The 16,420-nt window shown below is 43.4% G+C and overlaps 1 protein-coding gene across 1 annotated transcript in view; it reads right to left on the bottom strand.

The window, feature by feature from the left end:
* Nucleotides 1-16,420, bottom strand: part of dnah5l (dynein, axonemal, heavy chain 5 like) — a 450,024-nt gene that overhangs the window by 426,609 nt on the left and 6,995 nt on the right. The window contains exons 2-6 of the mRNA XM_085987988.1: nucleotides 9,586-9,686; nucleotides 5,772-5,960; nucleotides 4,431-4,505; nucleotides 3,966-4,049; nucleotides 3,704-3,775 (exon numbers count right to left, since the gene is read on the bottom strand). Of these exons, the coding sequence (XP_085844114.1) occupies nucleotides 3,704-3,775; nucleotides 3,966-4,049; nucleotides 4,431-4,505; nucleotides 5,772-5,960; nucleotides 9,586-9,686 (521 nt within the window). The remainder of the gene's footprint in view (nucleotides 1-3,703; nucleotides 3,776-3,965; nucleotides 4,050-4,430; nucleotides 4,506-5,771; nucleotides 5,961-9,585; nucleotides 9,687-16,420) is intronic.

The following is a 16,420-nucleotide window of genomic DNA, read 5'->3' on the forward strand; positions in this document are numbered from 1 at the left end:
AGTATTTGCACTATCTGCATAAAATATCCCAACTTGAAGTCCTGTCAAGAGGCAAACCTTACCACTTCATCCAAAAGTCCTTTTACTTACCAGACTCTGAAAGAAGAACATCCTAAAAAGGTATATTAACCTGTATGGACTGATTCTACTTTTATTGGGCAGTTCAATTTTTTGCTGTGTCTTTGATTCTATAATGCAGCCTGTTAAAACAAATCTGACCAAGTAGTTTTAGCCTATGTGCATTGGTCTGATAGATGTTGTTATCTGCTTTCGGATTTGACAAGAATATGGTGAGCAGCCAAAGTATTCTCCAGTGAGCAATATACTGAAGTTCATTTTTGCACCTCATCAAGCTAACTAATACGAGGCACATTTAAGGGCTCAGGTTTCAGTTCATAAATCTGGCAGGAGTCCACCAGAACTACTACAGTACAAACCCAGCCAAGAATCGACTATGCCGAATACCAGCCTTGTGCCAATGTTTCTAGCATTGCCCTGTGCAGGCAGAGCCTCCAGCTACCCCTACAAAGCGTAACAAATGAATTAATAAATGTCATTGTAATTATTTTAATTTTACCTATATTGCCTGCTCTGAATTTTCCAAAATTACAACATTTCTGTAAAGTTAAGTAAGCAAAGAGGGGGGAATTATTGAGTATACCCTCAAGCATTTCATGCCATTGTGATTAAATGGTTGCTTTGTGACATCCAAGTGGCCATGAACTGCTTCATTCCAGGAGGGAGATTAGCTAAGACCAACATTTTGGGACCTCATGTTCCCACATCAAAGGAGAGGCATTACAGTCAGGGGGGGTGGCTTTAACTGACAGCTTGGTGGGCTGAACCCCTGACCCAATGTTCTCTCCCTTTCTCTCATAAAAGTGGGCAAGAGTGCCCTAACAGGCAGTAACAGAAAGTCTAGACCAGCTAGCTTTGGAATATCCTAGCTTGAAAATGGGTCTACGCCTATGGAGAGAGTAAGCTTCTGTCATTTTTTTTAATAAACGGAGGAGCATAGGAAAGCAACTGATCGCACTACAAAAACTGTATTCTGTCTATTCAGGTATTTTGTGTAAAATAAACCAGACTGTTAGTTTAAAGTTGTGCCTCATCTTGATAGACTGCTTTTCAGGCTACCTTCCATAAAGAGAGGAGAACGCATGGAGCAGCACTTGCTGCTCAGTAGCCAGTGTACAGAGCAAGGGATTTCGATTAGAATCCTGGGTCATCTATCTATATATATAAATAAGTAAAAGAATAGTGGTGTCTGTCTATCTGTCTGTCTGGGCATCACTCAAAAGTTATAGAGCGTACCTACACATATGTTATATCAAAAGAAAGGTTATGATTAGGAGGGTGTCCTAGGCATATTTACTTTTTGGTCAGACAAAAATTGTTCGGACAGTAGACAAAAAACATTCAAAATTCTGCTCATTAGCGGTTGGCCAATCATACGGGGGAAATCCGCTCATTAGCATTGAGTGACGTGAAGGTTGACCAATCCTACGGGGGGAGCGCGCTGCGTCACGGGGGGCGTTTCATGGCGTGTGTGGGCGGGGCCTAATCTTTCAAACTGCCATTAATTCGGCCATCTTTACCTCAGCTTTTACTTTTATTCACATTTTGTGCTTAAAAACCTGAACTTTAATACAGGGAACTAAGGAAAAGAACAAATTAATTCAGTTTTAAATAGTTTTTAGGAACAGTTAGAAATTAACTGATCCATTTCAATTATGAAGGAACTCAGTTGTCTTCCAGGGATGGTCTCCCCACCTTGTGGAGCTGGAGGCCCCAGCCAGGGACTCAGGCTTTTCCCCCCCCTCAGCCCGGTCCTCGGCTCCGTTTGCGGCCGGGGACTCGGGCTTTCCCCCCCTCGGCCCGGTCCTGAGCCTCAGCTCCGTTTGCACCCGCGGGCCGAGGACTCGGCCTTTCCCCCCCTCGGCCCGGTCCAGGGGCTCGGCTCCGTTTGCGGCCGTGGGTCGGGGACTCGGCCTTTCCCCCCCTCAGCCCGGTCCCGGGGCTCGGCTCCATTTGCGGCCGCGGGCCGGGGACACGGCCTTTCCCCCCCTCGGCCCGGTCCCGGGGCTCGGCTCAGTGTCCGGGCCTGAGGCGCTAGGGAGGGAGAGGGGAGGGAGGGAGAGGGGAGGGAGAGGGGAGGGACAGAGAAGAAAGCAGGGAGAGATAGGGGGAGGGAGAGAGAGAGGGGGAGGGAGTGAGAGAGGCAGGGAGAGGAGAGGGGGAGAGGGAGAGGGGGAGGGAGGGAGAGAGAGGGAGGGAGAGAGAGCGGGGAGGGAGGGAGAGAGAGCGGGAGAGACAGGGGCAGGGAGAGAGAGAGAGGGGAGAGAGAGAGAAGTGCAGGGAGAGAGAGGGGGAGGGAGAGAGAGAGGGTGAGGGAGGGAAAGAGTGAGGGGTGGGAGAGGGAGGGAGAGCTCGCCTTCTTCCTTCGCAGGGGTCTATCGGGCCAGGCCTGAGGCGCTCCTTCCCCCCCTCTCTCGCCAGGCTAATCCCGAACTAAATCCAGCAGTCTCTCTCTCTCTCTTCCCCCCGTCTCTCTCTCCTCCCCCCAGTCTCTCTCTCTCTCTTCCCCCCCAGTCTCCCCTCTCTCTCTCTCTTCCCCCCAGTCTCTCTCTCTCTCACTCCCCGTCTCTCTCTCTCTCTTCCCCCAGTCTCTCTCTCTCTCTCTCTCTCTTCCCCTAGTCTCTCTCTCTCTCCCCCCCCAGTCTCTCTCTCTCTCTCTCTCGCCCCCAGTCTCTCTCTTTCTCCCCCCCAGTCTCTCTCTCTCTCTTCCCCCCCAGTCTCTCTCTCTCTCTTCCCCCCCAGTCTCTCTCTCTCTCTCTCTCTTCTTCCCCCGGTCTCTCTCTCTCTCTCTTCCCCCCAGTCTCTCCCTCTCTCTCTCTTCCCCCCAGTCTCTCTCTCTCTCTCTCTTCCCCCCAGTCTCTCTCTCTCTCTCTTCCCCCCAGTCTCTCTCTCTCTCTCTTCCCCCCAGCCTCTCTCTCTCTCCCCCTCTTCCCCCCAGTCTCTCTCTCTCCCCCCAGTCTCTCTCTCTCTCCCCCAGTCTCTCTTTCTCTCCCCCCCAGTCTCTCTCTCTCTCCCCCAGTCTCTCTCTCTCTCCCCCCCAGTCTCTCTCTCTCTCCCCATCTCTCTCTCTCTCCCCCCCCAGTCTCTCTCTCTCTCTCCCCCCAGTCTCTCTCTCTCTTCCCCCCAGTCTCTCTCTCTCTTCCCCCCAGTCTCTCTCTCTCTTCCCCCCAGTCTCTCTCTCTCTTCCCCCCAGTCACTCTCTCCCCCCCCAGTCTCTCTCCCCCCCAGTCTCTCTCTCCCCCAGTCTCTCTCTTCTCCCCCCAGTCTCTCTCTCGATCCCTGGGCCTCTCTCTCTCTCTCTTTCCCTCTCTCTCTCTCTCTCTCCTTCTCACACAGACAGACAGACAGACAAACTCATTTATATATATGAAAAATTATTTCTACTTTTTTCATAACAACATGCCCTCAAAAAACCCTCAGCACCGCCGGGCACTCCAGCTAGTTCTATATAATTCCATAACAGACTCTGGTAAAATAGCAGGGAAAGGAATTTCCAGGATTATATTAAACAATTATTTCTACAATCTAGGATTCTTTTCATTATGACAGATGCTGTTCTAAAATGTGCCACAGTAAATTCTTCTAACATTGAAGTAATACATTGACTTTTCACAATGGAACTGACCTGAGACACATTAGCTGTGCTGATGCTTTTATCAGTAGTTCTAAGAAAGAATAAGCAAGCTCCAGTCAAACCCTGAAAAATGGACACAAGAAAAATTGAATTACCACAGTATGAATTTTCCAAATAATCTATAGTAGAATGTTTTCTTCTGCTGATACAGAAAGTTACAAAATCTCAATCTTCAGCACTAAGTGTATTTATAATTTAAAACTTTACCTAGCAAATTTTAATATTAATAATCAAAACATAATCTTAACCCTACCTCAGCAGAACCAGTAGTAATGAACAGCCTTTTCTGAGGTAAGTTTCTGGACATGTCTGCACTTAAAAGTCTGGATTCTCTGGTCTGTGGGTTGAGCAATACATTCTTAAACAAACCAAAATCAAATCATTTAGATTTGTATCAATTATTTAAACATGACTCAGCATTCTAACATAAAATGTTAAAAAGTCAGTTGATAATTTAAGCCAACTGGAATGAAAAAATTGCAGTTCCTTTTACTGATAGTCTTCCGTCATTTAAATTGTGCTTTGGAGAAAACTGCTGACACAAGATAAAATACTGGCAAATAGCTTTAGATTTTTGCATTAGCTGAAAAATTAAATTCAAGCAGGGCAGTAGTCCATTTGTTGTTACTGTGAAATATAATGTACCCACATTTAACCAAGAAGTGGGTGGTTTAATGAATGTATTTGAATATTTTAATTTCAAGGAATAAACACTTACTGTGACTGTCTCTTGGTAGTAAAATAGTAATTTTTTAGCTCCATTTGGCGCAAAGAATTCTTCAATCATATGAAACTAGAAAGGAAAGGTCATCAATAGTGAAAAATTATTTTCAGCTTGAAGTCAGGAAAAAAAATCTAATACTACACGTCTTCTCGAATGAAAATAAAATATACTTTACATGCATTTAGAATGCTCATTATTGGGAAGTACAGTTAGAGAAATGAACAAAATGGCATTAATGTCTTCTTTGCAAACATAACAATAGTCACTGCGCTCCAAAAAAAAATACATTAAATTAAATGTTTTGAGATGTTTGAGCATAATGCTCTACATAAGGTAAACCAGTGTTGTCCAATAGAAATTGCTGACTAGACACAGACGTGGCTACGGCGATACTGTTTTAGCCATATGCACTAATTTTAGTAGAAAATGCCTTACCTTTACACACAAAGTATTATCTAACAAATATCTAACACCATTCAGTGCAAAACTTTGCTGTGTTTGTCACCAAAATTTGGAATTCTAGTATGAATTTATCAGACACAAGTTTATGTTTGTGTCCAGAAATTGCCAGCTACACTTTGACTTCAGATTGATTGCCAAGAATATTGGCTTGCACAGCGAGACGTGCCACATCCACCACTGCTCTGCATCTGGAACGCGCTTGGATGCTGTTTGCCCCTTTGCCATGACATGCCCTGTTGGAGCTGCTTGGTTAGGCATGCTTTCTTCTTCTTGCCTGGGGCAGTTATTCCAATTGGTTGAGATGAGCACGACGATAGCTTCCCGCTCCATTCCATGTTGCTGACGTTTCCATGGTGATGAGGCCTGTCATTTTCACCCAAGTTACAGACCATTTTAGCAAATAACAATAAGCAGTAACCAAGGAAGTAAAGCACATACAACAATCAAAAAACACTTGCACACTCTCTGCCTTTCATCTTACCATTTTATCAAAAAACACATTAAAAAGGTTAAATTACACATGCATATACCATGCGTATTTCCAATTAACCACGTGTGGCTACTGGCTAACATATTGGACAACACTGAGCTAAACAACTGAACCTTGACTACATTTTTATTCAAAGTTGTTAAAAGACAACTCAAATAGTTAACCGGAGTACAAAAATACTTTTCCAGCTTTCAAAATATGCACCTGGAGCATGATTAGAAATTTCCAATGCTGAATATCAAAGTGAAATTGTAAAATACATCTAACCGAAGAACTTTTAACTACTGTAATCTTACATTTCTAGTTTTGATACAGAAATGCTACTCGTGTCTTAGAAGAGTTATTGGATACACATTACTGCATATTAAAATAGCAAGCTATACCTTTTCATCTGCAATAATAAAGTCCTGCACAGCTATTTCCTCCAGACCTGTTCCATCTGCCAATTTAGACACGAGATAGTTGTGCCGAGAGTCCATGTGAGATCTTCGTTCTTCCTTTGCTGCTTTAGCTTGTTTTATCATTTCCTTTTTTGCCTCAGTGGAAAGTAGTATGCTCTTCTTTCCTTGAGTCTAGTGTTAGGGAAACAAAAATCTGAGTATCTATAGCTTGGAAATTACAATTGCCAATATTAACACATGAACGCTTAAAATGTCTGTATGACATTCTTCTGACCACTATTTTAACAAATACAGGTTAACCCATTAAAATAGCAGATAGAGGACATGCCTTACTAATGCATTAAGCATGCATGTGCTAATATCGACAATAGTGGGGCAGAAATTCGGGTCGGGGGCTTGCCGCGCGTGCAAGCCCCCGATCTGCACTTACCCGACGCGCCAGCCGTTGAGCTTCAGGGACGCCTGGAATTCCTGTTTTAAAATGTTGACTCCCGGGCAGCGTCTGACGTCATGCCGCCCAGGAGTGCTGCCAGCGCGAAGCCTGGAGCGCGCAGTGCAAGTGAGACACGCCCCTTGAGGTCTCATTTTAAAAGGACACGCCCCCAATGTTTCTCACAAGCTGCAAAGCATTTTTACATGTAGAGCAGCATTTTAAATAGGTTTTTGGTATTTTTAAGAAGCTTTTGGTAACTTTTATAAACTTTTAAAAACGTTTACATTATTTTGAAGAATCTGAAGTAGTTTTAAACAGAATTAAAGCGATTTAAAGACTTTTAAAAGCCCTGAAAGCATTTTTTTCATTCCATTTATTTAATTAGCAACGTCATCGTCGTACGTGTCTTCACACTGTTCCCTTTGGGGAACTGTATGAAGTGGTGGAAGGATTTCTGGCCGAGATTAACGCTCCTTCCGTGACCGTAACCATCTTTGTACCAGCCATTAGGGTGGTTAGTCCTATGGCGGGAGGGTTTTACGGGCTCCCACAACCTATACGAGGTGGGAGGCCACCCACACCCACGGACGCAAATATCCCACTGGATGTCTACCCAGAATTTAGAGCCGGAGCTCCGACTCCACTTGCCGGGACTGTCTGGAGCGGGGTTAGAAACCCTACGCCGTGTGGCCCAGCGGCGGGGATGCTACCGCTACGCCAAAGGCCCACTCAGATTAGCAACGTGAAATGGCTGGAATGAGCACAATTCACGGCATTAAAAGAACTCACAATTGAACTGATGATGACCTCAGCAATCTCCTCAACGAGGTGGAGGCGCAGCGCCTGCTCATCATTGGTAATGAGAAGTCCAAGGCGCCGCAAAAAGGACAGATGATAGCTTGGTCTTTCAAGTGGCAGCATAGGGCTCCAGTCACGGGGAGGGAAAAGGCGCAGGAAACGTATGGTGTCACCTTTTGCGCGGAGTGGGCCTTTTGCGTAGCGGTAAGCATCCCCACCGCTGGGCCAGAAGGAGTAGGGTTTTGAGCCCCGCTCCAGACAGTCCCGGCAAGTGGAGTCGGAGCTCCAACTATAAATTCTGGGTGGACATCCAGCGGGATACTTGCGTCCGCGGGTGTGGGTGGCCCCCCCCTCAGATGGGTTGTGGGAGCCCGTAAAACCCTCACGCCATAGGACTAACCACCCTAATGGCTGGTATGAAGATGGTTATGGTCACGGAAGGAGCGTTAACGTGGCCAGAAATCCTTCCACCACTTCATACAGTTCCCGAAAGGGAACAGTGTGAGGATACGTACGACGATGACCTCTTGCGCAATGCACCTCCTTGGACCCTCAGTCGCAGATGCGAGGGGGCAAATCGTGCAATTGTTAAATTTTTCATTTTATTGACATGTAAAATGTTGGCCCAGTAATTCCGTTCCAAACGCATGAGTACGGTCGGGGTACTCACGCGTCTGGCCGGAGGAAATGCCGGTTTTCAGCATGCACAGCGCATGCGGGGAAAACCGGCATTTCCTGTCCTCTGAACGAAGGGGTTCAGAGGCAGAACGCGTGCGACTGCACAGGCAGCGCGTGCGCAGTAAAATTCACCGGTTTCATTCATGCTTTCAGTGAGGTTAAGTCCTTACAACTTACACATGAAAAAAGCATGAGTACAGTTGCTCCAGAGGCTGCGGAGGAAGATATATTTTATCGTGGAGCTTCTGAAAGGCAATATTTTTGTTTGGGAAAGGGAGGAAAGTTATTTTAAGAAATGCTGAGGTAAGTTTTAAAGTTTATTTTTGTTTTTTAAAACGGGTTTTCAGTACTGTAGGTAGAAGGAGCAATTGTGGCTATGTAAATTGAATTTGCTGTGTTTATTAAATGTGAAAATGACTCCAACATTTTTAAGAAAGAAACTTTTCATCAGTAATATATTCTTTTAAGTAATTATGTATGTATGTCTGTATATATTCCTTTGCGTATATGTATGTATATATTCCTTTACTTATGTGTATGAATGTATGTATTTAATTATGATTTTCCAATAAGTTACTTTCTCTGAAAGTCATAATTAAATACATACATTCATACACATAAGTAAAGGAATATATAAATACATATACGCAAAGGAATATATACAGACATACATACATAATTACTTAAAAGAATATATTACTGATGAAAAGTTTCTAAGTAATTATGTATGTATGTCTGTATGTATTCCTTTGCGTATATGTATGTATATATTCCTTTACTTATGTGTATGAATGTATGTATTTAATTATGACTTTCAGAGAAAGTAACTTATTGGAAAATCATAATTAAATACATAAATTCATACACATAAGTAAAGGAATATATACATACATATACGCAAAGGAATATATACAGACATACATACATAATTACTTAAAAGAATATATTACTGATGAAAAGTTTCTTTCTTAAAAATGTTGGAGTCATTTTCACATTTAATAAACACAGCAAATTCAATTTACATAGCCACAATTGCTCCTTCTACGTACAGTACTGAAAACCCGTTTAAAAAAAAAATTAAACTTTAAAACTTACCTCATCATTTCTTAAAATAACTTTCCTCCCTTTCCCAAACAAAAATATTGCCTTTCAGAAGCTCCACGATAAAATATATCTTCCTCCGCAGCCTCTGGAGCAACTTTACACATGCTTTTTTCATGTGTAAGTTGTAAGGACTTAACCTCACTGAATCCATGAATGAAATCAACGAAGTTCACTGCGCACACGCTGCCTGTGCAGTCGCACGCGCTGTGCCTCTGAACCCCTTCGTTCAGAGGACAGGAAATGCCGGTTTTCTCCGCATGCGCTGTGCATGCTGAAAACCGGCATTTCCTCCGGCCAGACGCGTGAGTACCCCGACCGTACTCACGCGTTTGGAACGGAATTACTGGGCCAGTATCTTTTAGGCTTTCATGATAACAAATGGAGTGCCCTCTTCAGGCTAAAAGCTATCCGAATCTTTGTTGAGAATTCAGCAATTTCAATTGGAATGAACAGTTTACTATGACTGAACTTGGCCTTGGCTGGTTTCTCTATTTCATCAAACTATAATTCAGTTTGCTCCTGACAGTGAAATTGTATTCTGATAAATGAGATATAATTGCAAATGGTTTCAATGTGCAAATGATCTAAACTCAAACGTTACTGCATTATACTTATATCTAATTAACTGGGTTTCCTGCATAATTTAAAACTTAATGTCAAGGTTATTGTAAATAATTATAGTAACGCTTAGTGTAAAGAATAACATTTTACTGTCCAGAAATGTTGTTAAACTTGAATGATTGAAATAGCCTTGAAACCCTATAGTGAGTAAGAGTCACTTACTGAGATAGATGTAGTTGGAGATGGTGCTGAAGTAAATCGTCCTAGTCCTGAATTTTTCCGTTTAGTAGCACCTATACGCCTGTGTCGATTTGATTCTCCAGCTATAGTTTGGTTAGAAATAATTATTCTTAATTTATAAACAAAGATGAAAACATCAAACTCTATGAATGCAGTAAGTTCTGTTGCTCCACAACACACAATACTTATTACAGTACATGGTGACATTAAATATAAGCACAGCACACCTTTGGTGGAATTCCTAATTATGTGGTGCACAGCTCAAAACTAGGAGTTATTCTCTTAATGATATTTGCTTAACTAGGCAACTTAATTGCTCCAATTGGCTATGCCAGCTTAACTTAGTTAGTAGCACTTGTGCCTCCATGCCAGAAGGTCATAGATTCAAGTCCACTCTAGGATTTGAGCATATAATCAAGGCTGACATTCCTGTGCAGTACTGGAGGTCTTCTCGCTGTTGAGTTTGAGGAAGTTGTAACTCATCCAAAACTTGCTGTCAGGCAATCAGTCTGACAACAGAAGCTGAAAGGTTAAGAGAAGTGGTGGAGAGATAGAGATGGATATCATCAATGTACAGGTGAGAGTTGACCCCAATCCAGCTCTTCCTTGAGGTATCAATCTACACTGCTTTTGCCAGGAGATGGTTTTATATATTCGCTACTCTGTTGGGGGGGGGGGGGGGAAGGGGGAAACCATTCCTCTAAACTCTTGTTTCAGTTAAGGCTTGTTAATTTGGAACTTCTGTCCTCAAAATCCGCTTGGGTGGTCCGAGTTAAATAGCCTGTATATTAAGTAGTCTACATTATTCATGCTCCTTTGCATTTTAAAAACTTGAACCATGCCCCCTTTAATTTTATTTCTCCAAGACCTTTCAATCGTAACTCAAAGCACAAAGTTCTAGAATCATCCTGGTCACTGATTCCTCTTCAATGTCTTAATCTCGTTTTGAAGATGGAGTACCAAAAAATCCAAACAGTGTTCCAAAATAGTCTCATCAAGGTTAGGATAGCTTGTTTTGACATAATCAATGCCTTGAGCTGCTATTAATAACAGATTCATAACGACTGCAAACTTCGTGAATTTTCCATAGTTAGATCCAAATTCTTTTACTTTTCCATAGGTCTACTTAAAATAGGACTCCTTCATCATGTGCATACATTTCATATAATGTGTATTACCATACATTTATTCACATTAAAACCCATTTGCCATTCCTTATCCCATTTATTTTCTTAGTCTAAATTCCTTTCAATGTTATCAATCTCCATTCCATCTTTTAACTGCATACAAAACTTAAAGTCATCAGCATTTTTTGTAACATTACTGGAAATACTCATCTCCATATCATTATGAATAACATGACCAACAGAAACCCAGGACAGACACTTGCCAAACTTCAGTAGCCACTGTCACCGAGAAAGAGCTTTATCCATTTATCATCATCATCAGCTTCTGCTTTCTATCGCCAAACCAGTTTCCATTCCACAAGCCTTAACTTTCTTTAACAGCCTTGAACAGGGAACTTTTCCAATTTCTACAAAAAAATCTAAGTACTGTAGATCTTTGTCTCCTAATACAGTTATGTTCTCAACATTTGTGAGGCCTGGTGCAATGCTTCTAAAACCACACTGCCTGTGGTTGGCGAGGAATGGAGCCCTGAAGAGGAAATCAAATAATTTTGTAAAATAAAAACAAAAAGATGAGTGCCGAATATGATTTTGTTATGTTGTGCAAGCTGAGCTATGCATTGAGTTACATCTTGTTTTTATTTTTGGCACATGGGTATAAAAATGGTGTTTGCAGTAAGTAATTTTTTATACTAAAGCTAGTAGATTTGTCTATTTTATTCACTGTCTACAATTTGGTCAGATACCATTATTCACAAAGGATTAGACTTTAGCCATTGCTTTGCAGTTGTCCAGAGAGAGTAGGCCAAAATACCAATGAATGAGTTGGAACAGGACCTCTGCCCACCATGACATGGCACTGACCCCACTGTAAATTGAGAGGTCAGATCATTTACATAGGCCCAGAAATTCGGGTCGGGGGCTTCCCGCGGGTGCAAGCCCCCGACCTGCACTTACCTTGCGCGCCGGCCGTTGAGCTGTGGGCCCCCGTGGAATTGCGATCCTGGGCCTGCTCCAACTGCCGGCGCACAGTGCTTGCATATCCCAGGGGCGCAGTTAGTTCGATACGTCCCCTGGGATCACGTGGGCCATGGAGAGCCAATGGTAGCAGGGAATGCTTCATTCATAAGTTTGACAGGAAGACCTGTCAAACCTATAAATACTATAAGCCCCAAAACATCACTAAATCTTCAAATACATTTTTAAAAAACATCACATTTTTTAAAATAAACTATAAATTACATGAAATAACAGTTTTAAACAATAATTTAAATTTTTGAAAAAATTAATTACATTTTCTAACAGGGCTAAAAATAAACTTACCTTTCTTTAAAGTATTTAAAAATAATAAACCTGTGGAAAAAATGTTTTAATTTTAATTAATTCACCACTTACCTTGTAAAAAGCAGGCCATGCGACTGCTTTTTACATGTCTAACTTCTGGAGACTTACCTTCCCGGGAAGACCTGCAAAAAAAACGTAAGTTCGATGCGCACGCGCTGCCTCTCCTGCGCACACGTTCGACTTCTGAACCCCTTATTTCAGGGGAATGGAAATGCCGGTTTCCCGCGCATGCACAGTGCATGCAGGAAACCGGCACTTCCATTGGGCTTACGGGTGAGTACCCCGTGCGTACTCACCCGTGGAGACCCGAATTTCTGGGCCATAGTGTGAGCCATGCAGGTTGTGCAAATCCAAACCAAATTGCCTCAAATATCCTGGCAAAGAGGGATGGAAACCCCTGCAGGATCTAACTGATACCATCAGGTTTGCCATCCTATTGATCAGTGGGCACCCAGATCCAAGACCCAGCACAAGTGGCATGGCTAGAATCCACCTTCATAACCAGATAATCTGTTTTTTTAGTGATGTTGATTGAGGGATAAATATTGGCCAGTGTCTTGTTTTGCACACGTTGTACAAAAATAATAAATTGCAGGACAACGGAGTATTACAGTTTAAACTCTTTTATGAAGCATCAGGTCTGTGATCTCAATCATACAGCACAGTGGGGGAAAGATGGAGTTAAGACCCCTTACAGATGCCTGCAGGCCAATGACAACTCAGCATGTGATCACATATACTAGATATTCCTTACAGATGCCTGCGGGCCAATGATAATTCAATATGCAAATGTTACATCCCCTTTCTTTTAAAAGAAAAATGTTATGCATTACTTTTAAACCTTTCTTCTACATAATGTTCTCGGTAGCATAAACATACAAGTAAACTCAGCATTTAACTAGCACTGAAAACATCTCAACGTTTCAATAACGATGTACAGTTATTTTTTTTAGGGCAGTGATCCGCCTACACCCTTTGACAGTTCACAAGTCAAGGATGACTCTAGGCTTGACCTCTCGTCCCGATCTTGTGTAGTATGGAACTGAGCATGCTCCTGAATCGGTCAGCAAATCAGGTTCAGGTTTAGGTTCAGGTAAGTATGATGTGTTTTGTGCATTGCTCTGTTCATCACACTCTGTTGAACTGATCCTCTCGTCGGAATGACGGTGTTGTTCCTTGGTGTTCAGGATGTGCCTGCGATTGCGACGGTACACCTGTCCTTCTGGGGTGCGGACGTGATACAATCGCTCAGTGTCAGCTGGCTGGATGACAACTGCTGGCTTCCAGTAGTCATGCTCCTGGATTCTGACGGATTCTCCATTGCGCAGTGGCGGCAGTAGTCTAGCTGACCTGTCATAGTATCTCTTTTGGTGTTGCTGTCTCTGTACACGTTTTGCATGCACTTGCTTGCAGCTGACGACCTCTGGCTGCAGCTGCTGGTTGGTGCTTGGAAGGATTGAGCGAAGTCTGCGGCTCATCAACAGCTGTGCTGGTGACTTGAAGTTGTCAACCGGAGTGTTGCGGTACTCAAGGAGACTGATGTAGGGGTCTCTTTTGTCCACTTTGGCTTTGTCCATGAGTGTTTTTGCAATCTGGACAGTTTTTTCAGCAAGGCCATTACTTTGAGGGTAATGTGGGCTTGATGTGACATGTATGAAATCCCATGCCTTGGCAAATGACTCGAACTCTTTTGATTTGTATTGGGGGCCATTGTCTGAGACTAAAGTCTCTACTATGCCATGCCTGGCAAAGGCTGCCTTTAGCTTGTGGATCACAGCTGCAGATGTGGTGCTGTGAAGCTTGTCCAATTCAAAAAATCTGCTGTAGTAATCAACAGTCACTATGTAGTCCTCGTTGTTCCATGTGAACAGATCCATTGCCGTGACCTGCCAGGGCCTGTCTGGGATACAGTGAGGTATCATGGGCTCTTTGACATTTGATGGGCAGCGTTCTAGACAAATGGAACATTTTCCGACAATGTCCTCAATGTGTTTGCACATTCTGGGCCAAAACATAATGTCACGTGCTTTTTGTTTGCATTTTTCCATGCCCATATGTCCAGCATGAATTTTTGTCAACATCTCTTCTCTGAGACTGGTAGGAATGATGATTTTCTCCCCTTTGAAGATGATTCTGTTGATTTGTGACAGTTCGTCTCTGTGGTTCCAGAATTCAGATATGCTCTGAGGGCATTTCCTCCTTTCCTCAGGCCATTCTTCATGTATGACTTTGCTCAGCAGTGTGAGTTGTGCATCTTTCTCTGTTTCTGCTCGGATCTCCTTCAGTTTTGAGTCACTCACAGGTAAGCTGTTGTACACCATGTGCACCTGCACATCCATGCCTTCACTGAGGCTGCTGTCCTGGTAGCTAAGAGACTTTCTGGAGAGCGTGTCTGTGACAGGAATGTCTTTGCCTGGACGGTGAATGATTGTGAAGTCGTACTTCTGTAGCTGAAGGATCATTCTCTGTAGTCTTGGTGGGGCTGCGGCTAGTGGTTTCCTCATGATTGACTCGAAGGACTTGTGGTCGGATTCCACAATGACTTGTCGGCCATAGACATACTGGTGGAAATGCTTACATCCAAACAGAATTGCATATAGCTCTTTCTCGATTTGAGCATAGTTGATTTCACTGTCTGTGAGAGATCTGGAAGCGTAGCCGATGGGCTTTCCTTCTTGCAGTAATACTGCGCCTAGTCCGTACTTTGACACGTCCACTTGTAGTCTGAGTTCTTTGTTGGGGTCGAAGTAGGCAAGAACTGGTCCTGGTTCTCTGGTGATTAGGTCTTTCATTTTCTGAAATGCTGTGTCATGTTGTTTTTTCCCACCGGAACTCATTGGATTGTTTGAGCAACTGACGCATGGGTGCATTAATTTCAGAGAGGCTCAGGGCAAACTTGGCTAAGTAGTTAACCATGCCTAGTACTGTCTCTAGCTCTGCGCGGTTCTTCAGCGGCTCCATCTTCTTGATGGCGGAGATTTTCTCTGGATCCGGCTTAATGCCATCAGTTGAGAGGTGATGCCCGAAATAACTGATCTCAGTGGATCCGATTGTGCTTTTCTCGGGGTTGAGCCGGATACCTTTCTCCTGTGATCTTTGTAGCATCGCACAGAGGTTCCTGTCATGTTCCTCTCTATTCCTGCCATAGATGAGGATGTCATCTACGATTGCGACTACTCCGTCGAGGCCTTCATTGGTTTCGTCGATCTTCCGCTGGAATTCATCCTGAGCTGAGATAAGACCAAATGGTAAACACAGAAATCGGTAGCGTCCAAATGGTGTGTTGAACGTTGTTAGCTTAGATGACTCTTCCATGAGCTTGATAGTCCAGTATCCTGATCATGCGTCCATTACACTGAAATAACGTGCTCCCACTAGCTTGGATGTGATGTCATCTAGCGTTGGTAGAGGGTAATGAGGGTGTTTGGTAGCCTTGTTCAAATCTCTGGGGTTGAGACAGACTCTGAGCTTGCCTGTATGTGGTTTCTCAACCTCTACTAACGCGTTGACCCACTCTGTCGGTTCTGTTTCCCGGACGATGATTTCTGTATTCTCCATGCTCTGCAGCTCCTCCTTCAGGCAACTACGCAGAGCAAGGGGTATCCTTCTCAGTGGGCAAACCACAGGGGTTGCTGCTGGGTCAAGGTGAATAGTGCATTCTCCTGGGAATAGTCCAATTCCTTTGAAAACATCAGCAAACTCCTCCATGACTGTCTACTTCTCAACTGGTGCTGACAATGATAGCACTAGCTTGACTAGGTCCATGTCTAAACATGCCTTTAGAACTAGCACTGGAGGTGCTTGAGTGTCAACAATGTAAAAGTCCAACATCATGTCGCTTTCTTTGTACTTGCATTTCATCATGCATGTGCCTTTTACAATGAGCTGCTCACCCCCATAGCTGGTCAGTCTGTGTGAGGTGGGCTGTAGCTCACACTCATCCTTCAAGCTGTGATACTCACTCAGAGGAATTACATTAACCTGAGATCCAGTGTCTAGTTTAAACTTAAGCTCTTTGCCCAGTTTTCCTATCTCAATATCGGCAAAGGCTTGCTCAGTCTCTGAAATCTGTTTTTTCTGTGACACAGAATCAATAAACAGTTCCTCTGCATTTGGCTCTCTATCTGGCATTTGGCTGTCACTCACTGTGTGTAGTGTTTTTCCAAAAACAGTCCTGCAAACTTTAGCAAAGTGGTTCCATTTACCACATTTAGCACATTGCCTTCCTTTGGCAGGGCATTGCAACTTTTCCCCGTGCATCTTGTTTCCACAATATCCACAGTTTTTGAAACGTTTTATGTCTGTGTCGCTCATTTTTAGAACTCTCTCTGTTCTTTCTGTTCTGA

This window comes from Somniosus microcephalus, chromosome 5 (genome assembly GCF_052327205.1).
Source record: "Somniosus microcephalus isolate GS21.2 chromosome 5, FLI_Smic_1.0, whole genome shotgun sequence".
In the NCBI taxonomy this organism is placed as follows: Eukaryota; Metazoa; Chordata; class Chondrichthyes; order Squaliformes; family Somniosidae; genus Somniosus; species Somniosus microcephalus.